Source organism: Bos indicus x Bos taurus, chromosome 2 (genome assembly GCF_003369695.1).
Source record: "Bos indicus x Bos taurus breed Angus x Brahman F1 hybrid chromosome 2, Bos_hybrid_MaternalHap_v2.0, whole genome shotgun sequence".
Classification (NCBI taxonomy): Eukaryota; Metazoa; Chordata; class Mammalia; order Artiodactyla; family Bovidae; genus Bos; species Bos indicus x Bos taurus.
In genome coordinates this window covers 97,798,625-97,813,124 of record NC_040077.1, presented here as the reverse complement: position 1 = coordinate 97,813,124, position 14,500 = coordinate 97,798,625, and the positions used below count along the sequence as shown (strand labels likewise).

The 14,500-nt window shown below is 35.8% G+C and overlaps 1 protein-coding gene across 9 annotated transcripts in view; it reads left to right on the top strand.

Annotated features, from left to right (window-relative positions):
• KANSL1L (KAT8 regulatory NSL complex subunit 1 like) overlaps window positions 1-14,500 on the top strand; it is a 125,902-nt gene that overhangs the window by 73,199 nt on the left and 38,203 nt on the right. For 7 of the 9 annotated variants that reach the window (XM_027566328.1, XM_027566321.1, XM_027566337.1 and 4 more), the window contains one exon: window positions 8,451-8,655. In XM_027566328.1, the coding sequence (XP_027422129.1) occupies window positions 8,451-8,655 (205 nt within the window). The remainder of the gene's footprint in view (window positions 1-8,450; window positions 8,656-14,500) is intronic. The other 2 variants (XM_027566351.1, XM_027566345.1) reach the window with 2 other exon arrangements.

Here is a 14,500-nt window from a genome sequence, read left to right as displayed (position 1 = left end):
ACTTGTATTGCTCAGAGTATATTTCCTTCCTATCATTTTATACATAATTTTCGTTGTTGAGCTCTATTGGAAGTTTTATATCTTATTTCAATAATATATCTGAAGCTTTTTATACTTAAAATATTTCTTTTCCATTTTAATGGTTGTGTAAAGATGTACCTTAATTTTTCAGAGTTAGGTAAATAACTTAATTTTTTTAAATCAGTTCAATCACTCAGTTGCGTCTGACTCTTTGCAACCCCATGGGCTGCAGCACGCCAGGCTTCCCTGTCCATCACCAACTCCTGGAGTTTCCTCAAACTTAGGTCCATAGAGTCGGTGATGCCATCCAACCATATCATCTGCTGTCATCACCTTCTCCTCCCACCTTCAATCTTTCCCAGCATCAGGGTCTTTTCCAGTGAGTCAGTTCTTCGCATCAGGTGGCCAGAGTATTGGTGTTTCAGCTTCAGCATCAGTCCTTCCAGTGACTATTCAGGACTGATTTCCTTTAGGATGGATTGGTTGGATTTCCTTACAGTCCAAGGGACTCTCAAGAGTCTTCTCCAATACCACAGTTCAAAAGCATCAGTTCTTTGGTGCTCAGCCTTCTTTATGGTCCATCTCTCACATCCATACTGGTAAAACCATAGCTTTGACTACAGACTTTTGTTGGCAAAGTAATGTCTCTGCTTTTTAATTGCTGCCTAGGTTGCACAGAGTCGGACACGACTGAACCGACTTAGCAGCAGCAGCAGCAGCAGATTGGTCATTGCTTTTCTTCCAAGGAGCAAGCATCTTTTAATTTCATGGGGGCAGTCACCATCTACAGTGATTTTGGAGCCCAAGATAATAAAGTCTGTCACTGTTTCCATTGTTGCCTCATCTTTTGCAATGAAGTGATGGGACTGGATGCCGTGATCTTAGTTTTCTGAATGTTGAGTTTTAAGCCAGCTTTTTCACTCTCCTCTTTCACTTTCATCAATAGGCTCTTTTCTTTAATTCCTCTTCACTTTCTGCCTTAAGGGTGGTGTCATCTGCATATCTGAAGTTATTGATATTTCTCCCAGCAATCTTGATTCCACCTTGTGCTTTATCCAGCCTGGCATTTCACATGATGTACTCTGCATATAAGTTAAATAAGCAGGTGACAATATACAGTCTTGACATACTCCTTTCCCAATTTGGAACCAGTCTGTTGTTCCATGTCCAGTTCTGTTGCTTCTTGACCTGTATACAGATTTCTCAGGAGGCAGGTAAGGTGGTCTGGTACTCCCATCTCTTGAAGAATTTTCCAGTATGTCATGATCCACACATAGAAGAAAATAATAGAATGGGAAAGACTAGAGATCTCTTCAAGAAAATTAGAGATAGTAAGGGAACATTTCATGCAAAAATGGGCACAATAAAGGACAGAAACGGTATGGACCTAACAGAAGCAGAAGATATTAAGAAGAGGTGGCAAGAATACACAGAAGAACTATACAAAAACAATATTAATGACCCAGATAACCAAGATGATGTGATCACTCACCTAGAGCCAGACATCCTGGAGTGTGAAGTCAACTGGGCCTTAGGAAGCATCACTGCAAACAAAGCTAGTGAAAGTGATGGAATTCCAGCTGAAGTATTTCAAATCCTAAAAGATGATGCTGTTATCAACAATAACAACCAAATGTAAGTATTGTACTCAATATGCCAACAAATTTGGAAGACTCAGCCGTGGCCATAGAACTGGAAAAGGTCAGTTTTCATCCCAATCTGAAAGAAAGGCAATACGAAAGAATGCTCAAACTACTGCACAATTGCACTCATCTCACACGCTAGCAAAATAATGCTCAATATTCTCCAAGTGAGGCTTCAATCGTACATGAACCAAGAACATCCAGATGTTCAAGCTGGATTTAGAAAAGGCAGAGGAACCAGAGATCAAATTTTTTTTAGAGACACATCTAATTTAGAAGATCATTTTACAGTGTATTCCAGCATTTTCTTGTTGCTACAGTTGAAGAGACTTGTATTTTTGAGTGAATGGGGACGGGGGTGTAATTTTCCTACTTAATTCCTAGAGTAGGGAAAATGGGCTGGTCCAGGCACTGTTTTCTCTATGTGTAGTAGATACTGCCTGGATCTCATCCACTGGCCATCTGAGAGGTGCTTGTTGTTGCCGTGTGGAAGACAAGCAGTGCCCCTACTAGGCCATTTTAGTGAGTTTCTATAAAGCCCTATTTTATGTAATTTCTTTAAAATATCATTGAGTATATCTGAGTAAATAATGTGTTCATTTCTCCAAATATTGTCAAGAAAAAGAAAGATAGTAAATTCAACTATTGGCAGGACACTGGGCATCAGGGAAGGTTTGGAAAAGGTTGCCGCCTACTTTAGCTGCTATAGGTTGAGATCATCAGACAACTCCAAAAGACAAAAAGTAGACTTGAAATAGAGATTACAAATTATGCAAAAATAGTGATTCTTAGGCATGTACTTTATGAATATGTCAGTTTCATAGGGATCTTAAATCAGCACGAAGTGTGTGGCTTAATATAGGAGATGTTTTTTCTTCCACAGTTCTGGAGGCTAGATGTTGAAAATCAAGGTGTCAGGCAGGGCCATGTTCTTTCTGAAGGTTTAAGGCAGAATCCTTCCTTGCATTTTCCTGGCTTCCGGTAGTTCCTAGCAGTCTTTGGCATTTTTGGCTTATAGACCATTTCTTTTCTGCCTTCACATGTAAGGATGTTATTCCCTGGGATCTCTTCCTGAACTCTTTGTTTCTTCTTATAAGAACATCAGTAACTGGACTTAGGGCCACCCTAATCCACTCTGACATCATTTTACCTCATTAATTACTCCTGAAAGTCTGTATTTCCAAGTAGGGTCACAATCTGAGGTTCCTGGTAGATGTAAATGTGACAACACTCTTCAGCCCCGTATAGCAAGTATGGGTATTTGTGTATAAGAATAGATTGGTAACTGGCAGGCTATCATAATCTCTTAGATAATACACATTCTAATTTTCTTCTCGATGTGGAGTTCTGCTTTTCTTAAGTGTGTTTAGTATAAGAGTACATGAATGTAGGGGAAATGTTGAAAAGTACTAAAACAATATTTTAAAATTCTGTGTTGAATACTTGTTTTCTGCTGCTATTTCTTGAGATTAGAAGATAAAAATAACTTTATGAAATCTTGTCTGTGTTTTTATGGTTTTAGCTTTCTAAATTTATAGCCAGGCCCAAAAGTTTCTTATTTAGTAAAAGCATTTGAGCATGGCATTATGATGATGATTCCAGTCCTTCTAAGAATACAGTTTGGCTTAAGCCAAAAGTTATTAAATACTTGAACAAGTTACTAAAAATCTTAGACTATCTTTCATTGAGTTTTAACACATGTATACCTATGGTGGATTCATTTCGATATTTGGCAAAACCAATACAATATTGTAAAGTTTAAAAATAAAATAAAATTAAAAAAAAAAAAACATTGAAATTAGACTGTTCTTCCTTATTTATTCACCATTTTCTCCATCACCAAGATGATACCAAGAACTTAGCAAATATATGTTCCTATAAGCCCATATCTTTAGATTGTTTTATTAATTTTGATACAAGTGAATAATGTTTGCAGAAAGTGATTTTGGTAGGAATTAATATTCAAATATCAGTTAAAAGATTTTTTTTTAGTTTAAATTTTATTTTATTTAACTTTACAATATTGTATTGGTTTTGCCATATATCAAAATGAATCTGCCACAGGTATACATGTGTTCCCCATCCTGAACCCTCTTCCCTCCTCCCTTCCCATACCATCCCTCTGGGTCGTCCCAGTGCACCAGCCCCAAGCATCCAGTATCGTGTATCGAACCTGGACTGGCGACTCATTTCATATATGATATTATACATATTTCACTGCCATTCTCCCAAATCATCCCACCCTCTCCCTCTCCCACAGAGTCCAAAAGACTGTTCTATACATCAGTAGAGTATACTAATGCATATATATGGAATTTAGAAAGATGGTAACAATAACCCTGTATACAAGACAGCAAAAGAGACACTGATGTATAGAACAGTTAAAAGATTAAATGCTTCACTTCTGGGCCTTTGGTTTCTGCAGTAATCAGAGTAAAATTTTAACTAAAAAATTCACTTGAAAATTCCATTTATTCTCTGTAAAAGCAAATTGAATGCCTGTCGTTATTCATAAATATCTTAACTGCTAAGATTTTCTGGAATTGTAATAGACAATCAGTTATATCAGAAAGTCATTACTATTAGAAAAATTAGGCAATGTTAATAAAACAGGAACTCATGACTTTTGAAATATTTTCTTCGATAAAACTCTTGGTCATTTTGCACTTTTTAAATTAGAAGAAAAAATTTAAACTTTATCCATGCTTTCTCTTTTACAAATCAAAATATCTTACAGTTCTCATCTGCTTTATAATACTTACCCATTTATAATAGGCATATATGATTATAAGATAAAATAAGGTACATTATCGCTTACTATCAGAAACTAACTTTTGTAAGTCAAAATTAAGAGATTTAGAATGGAACTCAAGGCAGTGTAAATATGTCTTATTTTTCTAAATGCTCTCTTATAACCTTCTATTTAGAGCTTCTTTTGGCTCTTAAACTGTAATGTTCCATGTTTACTCATTCACTAAACTATTTAGGTAAGGTATGTAGTGTTACATGCTTCCCATATAAGGTATGGGCTTCCCAAGTGGCTCAGATGGTAAAGAATCTGCCTGCAGTGCAGGAGACCTGGGTTCAATCCCTCAGTCCAGAAGATCCCCTGGAGAAGGAAATGGCAACCCACTCTAATATTCTTGCCTGGAGAATTCCACGGACAGAGGAGCCTGGAGGGCTATAATCCATGGAGTTGCAAGGAGTCGAACATGATTGAGCAACTAACACTTTCACATTATGTGGTATTATATATATACCCTGTGCAAAGCACAGAGCTGGAGTGATAAATCTGAAAATGTATATATGTGTACATTTCTCCATTCATTCTATAAATATTTATTGAGCATTTGTCATATGCCAAGTATAATATCAGGAACTTCTGATAAAAAGTTAAAACACAGTCTCTCTATTGCTTACAGTTTTAGAAAAGGAAAAAGACACTAATCAGATAGTAACACAAATAATTAAAATTGGCATCATGAAAAATACTATGAAGAAAAGGTGAATGGTACTATCAGAACTCAGAAGGGAATTTGACTTTGTCTTTGGAGAGACTATGCAAGGGCTCAAAGACTTACCTGAGGTACTGACTTTTGAACTGAGAGCCAAATGGTTATTGGAAATTACATAAGTGAAGAAGGATGTGAGAAAATTCCTGGAAGCAGATATTATATATAGTAGGTTTAGTACTGGAGCAAGTGTGAGTTGTTTGGAATTAAAAGAGGCAATGTGGCTGGAACACAGAGAAGGAGAGGGAGTGTGACACATGAGGAGGCTGAGAGAGCAGACCAATCAGGGCCTTTTCCATTAAGGATTTAAGTATTTTTCTCAAGAGCAATGAGAAGGCTTTGAGAGATTTTAAGCACTGTAGGCATGGAAGGAAAGGGTAAAACAGGACCAGATTTGTTTTCCTGAAAGATTAGAAGGGACTGGATGGAATAAAGTGTGAATGAGGGGGGCCCAGTTACAAGGGTATAGGAGGAATTCTGGCAGAAAAAAGCTTGGATTAAGAGAGTGGTAATGGAAATGGAGAAAGGTGTAAGCCCAAAAACCACCCTCATTTCTTACCCCTCCTCAATTATTTAGTTTATTTTAGAGCCAAATTGTACTATCTGCCTATTACACAGGGGCCCTAGGCTATCCTTTTGGAGATTTTTATTCTCTGAACAAAAGCTTCCAGTTAGAAATCTAAAGGAGTGTGATTTGTGTCCTTACCTGGTACTACACCACTTGTAAGCATGCTATTTCAAAATTATATGTTGATATTTATTGATAATTTTTGTGACAATTATGACAGTACTTGGCAGTGGCTTATTGTATCCTCAGTTTCTGGGGTTTCCTAGGGTGCCCACAACTCAGTGGGAAAACTTAGCCTTGTCTCTTATTGAAATGTTTTTTTCTTCCTGGGTTTTCTCCTCCTCCTCCAGTGTCTCTTACATCTCCTGCACTGGCGGGCGGGTTCTTTACCACTAGTGTTAGGTATTGGATTATTATCTCCTGAGGGGAAAAATAACCTTGGATTATAGAGTCACTTAGGCAGCGTTTTGTTGTCCTCCAAATAATTTCCTCTTGTTCTCCTTTTCAGTAAGATTCATTCTCTTTAGTGTAAACCATTGGGCAGAATAAGTGAGTTTATCAGTGGTTTGCAGAGTTTATCAGTGGTTTATCATTTATCAGTGGTTTGTAAAGGGTAAATAACCCTTTACAGCAGCTTCCCAGGTGGCTCAGTGGTTAAAGGATCTGCCTGCCAGTATAGGAGATGCAGGTTCAATATCTGGGTTGGGAAGATCCCCTGGCAGGCTATAGGCCATGGGGTCACAAAGAGTCTGACACAACAGAGTCACTATCACTTTCATCAATTATTTATAAAGTGATTTAAGTGCCAACTTTGGTGAGCTTTTTCCGATGATACTGTATTAGTCTTTGAAACTTGAAAATGTAACATTTAGAGACACAAATAAGCTTTCCATTTATCTTTAAACTAGCCTGTGAGCCTCTCACCAGTTCAAAAGCTGAGAGATGTCATTCAGTTAAGGATATAGTGGCTCACCTCCTTATACCTCCTGCAGGGACGGGGAAACAAGTGCCCACTAACAACTAGAGAACTGAACAGGGGAAAGAACTGCCAGAACTGTGCTCCAGACTGCTAGAATAAAAACTCTTCTTTATCCCTAGATATTACCCAAGCAATGTCTCTTTTAAGGAGCCAGTGTCATCTGCCTAGAGATTATTTCTCACTTTCTAGAAGAGCCACCTTTTGTGCTAGATCTACTCCTACGTTCCTGAATCCTCACTCTCCTGATGTGATCACCTCTAGTACTAACCACCTACTAATCGGTCTTTTTCCTGACCTTGGTTTACGTCTGTATCCGACATGCTTAGTACCTAACTTGATACTGGCTATCACCTATGCCTTCTGTTTACCCTTGATGTGGTAGCCCAGGTCAAGGGCTGGTTTCTCAAGAGCAGACTGTTACTTAGCACGTTATACACTTCAGGCTTTTATAGTCATACATATGATACATTACAAAAAGTAACATCAGTATATGAGACTGGACCTGTTAATTTGAGAGTATTGGTATATCCTAAACCTTTCTCAGATAGATAATCTTTAGAATATTTATTAACTGATAATTAAAACATTCATGACTAGAGCTTTCTGAAGACTGAAGTTAATATTTTAAAAATAAAATATTTATCATCAGATTTTTTTCCCTATACTGGTCTGGCCAATAGACATACTCAATTATGTATTTGTATGTAATCACCAAATTCCATATTTTATTATTCTCTTTTAGTTTCACCAACAGAAGCCATTCAGGTACCTTTATTTCTAGTTTCTTACTACTATATAAAGTTTTCTTGAATTACTTGCTTTATCTGAAAGAGAATATTGTGCAGCATTCAAAACCAGTGACACAGCTATAGAAAAACTGTATCTTATGTTTACCTTTAAACACTGATTCTACTTGAACCAAATAGCACATTTAGAGTTTATTTGTGATTAGCAATAGCACATATAGATTCACTTGTTGATCTTAGAATGCTAAGTTGGCTAGCTTTTGTTTATATAAATAAGGTTGAACTGGTAGATTATAGTGCCTGAAAAGCTGAATATTTTATATGTAATATACTGGTATAAATAAATTTATGTGGTGACAGCATTAAATCCCTCCTGATCTAAAATATTTAAATATTTTAAAATTAATATGAGGGATAATTATAAAATTATGCTTATTTTCATGTGTATTTTGTGTGATCTGATAAAATATTTTATAGTTTGTATTTTCTGTATCATCAGAAATTTTAAAAAATTCTTAAAATGTAGACAGATTGCATCTTTGTTTCAGAATCCCCTGGTAAGATATGTAGTGCTTATTTAAGAGCAGCTAATGATGTAGTGATGAGACTTTAGCCTTTTTAAAATCTACAATCCTGTGTAAATTCACCCTTATTGAAAAAGAATTTGATGTAGATGCTTTTAACACTGTAATATTCATGATTATTGATTTACAGTGAAATTTACATTGTACTAGTGAATTTATGTGAGCATCTCTAACCTATGGGATATTTATTTTGCAGGAGAAAATACAGATTCTGTTTTCACAACTTGAAATGTAATTTTCCATTAATATTGATTCTTTCATCAGTTGTTACCACAAAATTGGCTAAAATTAATGCTCCTCTGTCATAATAGATCAAGGTGATTTACATTTAGTTTTCTTTGTCTTTGTTTGTTTTGTTTTATTCCCTCCACTCCCCAATTATTTCATGGCATTTCAGTGCTTCAGAGAATTTAGATGAGCTCTCTTCCTCCAGTAGCTGGTTACTTAACCAGAAGCACAGTAAGAAAAGGAGAAAAGACAGGACAAGATTGAAATCTCCATCCTTGACTATCATGAGTACAGCAGCTCGAACAAGGCCACTTCAGAGTTTCCACAAACGAAAACTCTACAGATTGAGCCCAACATTTTATTGGACTCCACAGGTAAGGTTGCCTTTGGGAAAACATGAACAAAAATTTTACTGTCCATATATTTAACAAGTGACAGGATATGAATTGTACATAGTTATTTAGAAGAAGTGAGATTTAATAATTTTTGTAACATAGCAGTGTATTCTGAAATTCTCACATTTCCATTTTTTTAAATCATGTTTAAACTAATCTGAAAGAAAATTACATATCAAGTTGATTTTAAAATTTTACCGGTAAGGGTAATAAGACACAAGCATGTTATATATTTGTCTTTTGCTTAGTAAAGAAAAAGGTAAAAATCTACAGGGCTGTAGTTATTTTGGAGGAAATGATATCGCTTTCCTTTATAGGCGTAGTATTTGTTAAATTTGATGAGCACCCCTTTTTCATATAAGCAGTGAAAGTTTAGATGACCATGCTTACACTTTTTACAAATAAAATATGCTTTACTAAAAGCATTCATTTTGAAAGCATGTTTTTCATTTATTAGCAAAATATTAGGTTTACATCTTTCAGTACATATCTTAAATAAACTGTGATGGAGGGAAAAATAAGTCATCTCTAGTTATCATTAGGTATAACATGCTCTTTTTCTATATTTTAAATAATATGTCAGAGGAAAGGAATTTATCTTTGCTTTAGTGTTGTTTTTGAGTATTACTACATTAGCTATTTTTAAATATATTTCTATAACAAAATCAAGATGCTTTGTTTCATTAGAAACAAATTTCAAATTTGGTTTTATAGGATCCTTTTATAAATAGGACTATGAATTCTGACAAATTAATTCTTATCAATAATTTGATTTTTGCCATTCTGTAGTTCAGCTACTAGTATGCCCTCTCAACTTGAAATTTTTCAGTTTTATTTCAGAATTTTCAGAAATTTTACATAATTAATCAACCTAATAGGAAAATATTTTATTTAAAGTTTTTATATAAGAAATACTTTATTTAACAATTTTTATTTAAAGTTGCTATAAGCAATAAATATTTGAAATTGATTTTATAATTTCAGAGTTATAAATAGAATTGTCTAAGAGAAATATTTCACATATAAATAGGTCTTAATATTCTAACTGGAAGGAATCTATTTGAATAATTTAGAATATTTGCTCAGTATTGCTAACATACTGTGTATGCCTTAGTAATGTGAAGAATGGCTTGGAAAAGTGAACGAATTTAAAACTTTCAGTAAACAAAGGAGAAACAAGTCTAATATTATTGTTACTAATAGGCCATATAATTTATCATATTCCAGTCATAATGCTAAGCATATTCAGTATATTATTTTTTTTAGTCTTCAAACATATAACTACGAGGCATTATTAATCCCAGTTTTAGATGCAGAAATTGAAGTTTAGGGAGATTAAGTAACTTTCCCAAGGTCATATAGCTAGTAAGAAATAGGTCTGATTCCAAAGCCCATGTTCTTACCAATTAATATTTACATTGGTAATGACAAAAATAATCCAGATGTTTTTTAATCAGTATTTTTATTGCAGTATAGTTGATTTACAGTGTTGTGTTGATTTCTGCTGTACAGCAAAGTGATTCAGTTATACACACATATATTTTTTTTCCTTAATATTCTTTTCCATTATGGTTGTCATAGGATATTGAATATAGTTTTCTGTACTATACAATAGGACCTTGCTATATAAAAGCTTACGTCAGCTAACCCCAGCTTCCCACTCCATCCTTCCACCACATGTGCTCTTTTAGCAACCACCAGTCTGTTCCCTCTGTCTGTGATTCTTTCTGTTTCATTGTTAGTTTCATTTTGTCATATTTTGGATTCCACACGTAAGTGATATCATATGGTATTTGTCTTTCTCTTTCTGATATAATTCACTTAGTATGATTATCTCTAGTTGGATCCATGTTGCTGCAAATGGTATTATTTTGTTATTTTTTATGACTGAGTATATTCCATTATACCACATGTTCTTTACTCATTAATCTATTGATAGACATTCAGGTTGTTGCCATGTCTTGGCTGTTGTGTATAGTGCTGCTGTGAACATAGAGGTGCATGGGTCTTTTTGAACTATAGTTTTGTCTGGATTTATGCCCAGGAGTGGGATAACTGGATCTTATGGTAATTCTGTTTTTAGTTTTCTGAGGAACCGCCATACTGTTTTCCACAGTGGCTATACCAAAATTTTTGTTTGTTTGAAATCAGTAAAGACTGTATATTTGGGGGTTGGAGAAGGAGCTTGGTTAAAGGCACTAAGAAATGCACCAGAAAGGATTGGTTTCGAAGGATAATCCAAATTTTGAAAGGGTTTAGGTCAAGATAAAGAAAGCACTTGAGTAATTGGAACAGAGATGGAAAAAAAGTGTGTGTGTTTGCTATGTGAAAGGGTCTAGAACAATAATGTCTAATAGAATTTTCTGTAAGGATGGAAATTTCTATAATTATCTGTGCTGTCCAGTATGTTAGCTGCTAAATACATGTAACTACACATGAAGTGTGACTAGTGCAGCTGAGGAACTGAATTTTTGTTTCTATTAATTTTGATTTAAATGGCTACATTTGGATAATGACTACCAAATTGGATATGACAAGTCTAAACTCAAACTTACCATGATAGCAGTGAGAACACCTGGCACTCATTCTTGTTTTCTAATACATTCCCTACTGAAAGGAAATATGGATTGTTAGAGAAATGGCTGAACTCCAGGCTTGGGAAAGAGAGGATATAAAATAGGCCTGGAACATCTTATTGCTACCAGAAGGCAGGGACATTTTTAAAAAAATGATGATGGCATGTCAAGAAAAATAAACAAAAACCCAAGAGCTTGTTTGAATAAGCTTCACTCCCGCTGGCCAAATCTGGGGCTCTTTGAGCATCAGAATTAACAGTAATGAACCCAGTGGAAAAAAATAGGAAGCCATGAATCTATTCTGATGAGAAAGAGGGAGAGAGAGAGGATGGGAGGGAGAGAAAGGGAAAAGGGAAACTTTTACATAGAGTAGGATTCTGATTAATGTAGATTGAGCAGGGAAATGAAACAATCATTGCAGTACTCATAGTAAGAATTGGTTGGGTAAGAATCAACAATGCATGAAGAGTCTGGGGGCAGGATTCAGGTGAAGTGTGATCAGGAGTAAGATTAATATTGTCTTAACTGTATGGTAGAGAACCAGACAATAATCTTGCCTGAGTGATAGAAACTAATATGGGAAGGATGCAGTATCACTATGGGTCTGATACAATATCACTATGAAGTATTCTGACCAGCGATACATACCTGAATTTAGCCTTAAGGAAACATCAGACAAAGCCAAAATCAGAAACAAAAACTGGCCTGTATTCTTAAAAAAATCAGTGGCATAAAAGCCAAGAAAAGCTGAGGAAATGTTTCAGAGTGAAAGAGAGACTTAAGATATTTGACAACTGAATGAATATATGATTCAGGTCACAATTCTTTTGGAGGGAAAAGATTATGGGGACAATTGAGAAAACCGAACTATTGATGGTAGGTTATATTAAAATATTGTATTGATATTGAGTTTCCTGAGTGTACTACTTTACAGTTATGTGAGAAAATATATTTATTCTAAGAAATACACATTAAATGTGTATAGGGATAAAATGACTAAGGCGTCCATATTATGTAATAAATTAACTCCTATGCATCTGGCATTGTGCTAGCTATGTAAGATCCTTGGCAAAATTTAGAAAATAATTATTTAAATGATTTTCTATAGTGTTTAATCTAATAGGGTATTGGTTGAGAAAAGCTTATATAAAGGGCAATGGAGAGAGGTGGGTACCAGTAACATACCGCTCCCAGTAACATATAGTAGATAGATGGCTGATCAGTATTCTCATTGCAACAAATACATGTAAAAGTTATTTTTAAAATCATCATACTATTCAATACATTAGGGCGACTTCTGGTTTCAGCTCCAACATGTAAAGAGCTTGAAAGTTGTTGCTCCTGTCCTTACAGCAAGAAGGTGAGCAAATTGAAAATTGGTGCCTTTTCATGAACCCATCAGAGAATTGAGGTTGCATGGCAAATTGCCACCCTGTAGTATGGAGAGACAGGCAACCCAGAGTCACAGCCAAGATCTGGAGGAGAAACCACCACAGTCACAAACTAACTGGTGGTGGTGGTTTAGTTGCTCAGTTGCGTCCGATTCTTTGCAGCCCCATGGACTGTAGTCTGCCAGGCTCCTCTGTCCATGGGATTTCCCAGGCAAGAATACTGGAGTGGGTTGCCATTTACTTCTCCAAGGGATGTTCCCAACCCAGGGACTGAACCTGTGTCTTCTACATTTGCAGGAGCATTCTTTACTACTGAACTCATTTACTGACACCCTAACCCCTAGACATAAGATGAGGTAATTAGGGTAGACCTTAACCCAGTCTGACTGGTGTCCTTATAAAAAGGGAAATTTTTATACGTACAGAATGAATGCCATGTGAAGATGAAGACTGAAATCAGAATCAATTCCTTGGTTCTTTTATAGACCAAGAAACACCAAAGATGGGCAGCAAAAACCAGAAGCTGGGGAGAATAGAATAGGTTCTTGCTGTCTTCAAAAGAAACCAGTCTTGCTGAAACACTGATCTGACTTTTAGCCTCCAAACTATGCAACAGTAAATTTCTGTTGTTTAAACCACTCAATTATGGTACTTTGTTATGATAGAGCTAGCAAACTGTTACAGTGACCTTATTTGGAAATAGAGTCTTTGTATGTATAATTAAGCTGAAGATCTTGAAATAAGATCATTTAGGGGTTAGGATGGGTCCTAAATCATGTGACTGGTATGCTTATAAGAGAAGGGAGAGAGAGGCTGGAGTCACAGAGATACAGAAAAGAAGCATTTGTGAGGACAGAAGCAGAGATTAGAGCTAGGGAATAGGGAACATCAGGAGCCACCAGAAGCTGATAGATGCAAGGAACAGTTCTTCCCTACAGCCTTCAAAGGAAGCTCGGCACTGATAAAACCTCAGTTTTGGACTTTAGGCCTCCAGAACTGTGAGAAAATTAATTTCTGTGATTTTAAGCTGCCTAATTTATGGCAGTTTGTTATGACAGCCCTAGGAAACTGATATAGAGTTTGGTTCCTAGAAGTAGAATACTGCTTTAATAGATACATAAAATTGTGGGTGTGACTTTTGGATTGGGTAATTGGATCCAGGTTGGAAGAATTTTGAGGTGTGTGATAATCAAGTCTAGATTCAGATGAAAACTCAAAAGGAAGTGAAGAGGATAGAAGACAAAGGTGCTGTCATCTTAGAGAATAGACGTATTGTCATGAGCAGAATGTTACTAGAAAGAAATATGAATGTTAAAGATGATTCTGGTAAGATTTCTGGTAACATCAGGAGATGTTACCAGAAACTGGAAGGAAAGTGATCCTTGTTATAAAATGGTAGAAAAGTTGGTTGAGTAATACTCTACTGCTGAATGGAAATCAGAGCTTGTAACCATTGAATTCTTGGATATTTAGCTAAGCAAATTATCAAGCAAAGTGTGGAATTTGCAGTCTGGTTTCTACTTATTGTTTATAGTTAAAATATCAGAGGATATGGGATTCTCAGGTGGTGCTAGTGGTAAAGAACCTGCCTGCCAATGCAGGAGATGTAAGAGATGCTGGTTCAATCCCTCCATCAGAAAGATCCCCTGGAGAAGGGCAACCTGTTCCAGTATTCTTGCCTGGAGAATTCCATGGACAGAGGAGTCTGGAGGACTGCAGTGCATAGGGTCTCAAAGAGTCAGACATGGCTGAAGTTGACTTAGCATGCATGTATCAGAGGATATAGATAAATTGAGGAAGAAACTGTTAGGCAAAAAGGAACCAGAATTTGATAATTTGGGAAATTCTCATGCTTCT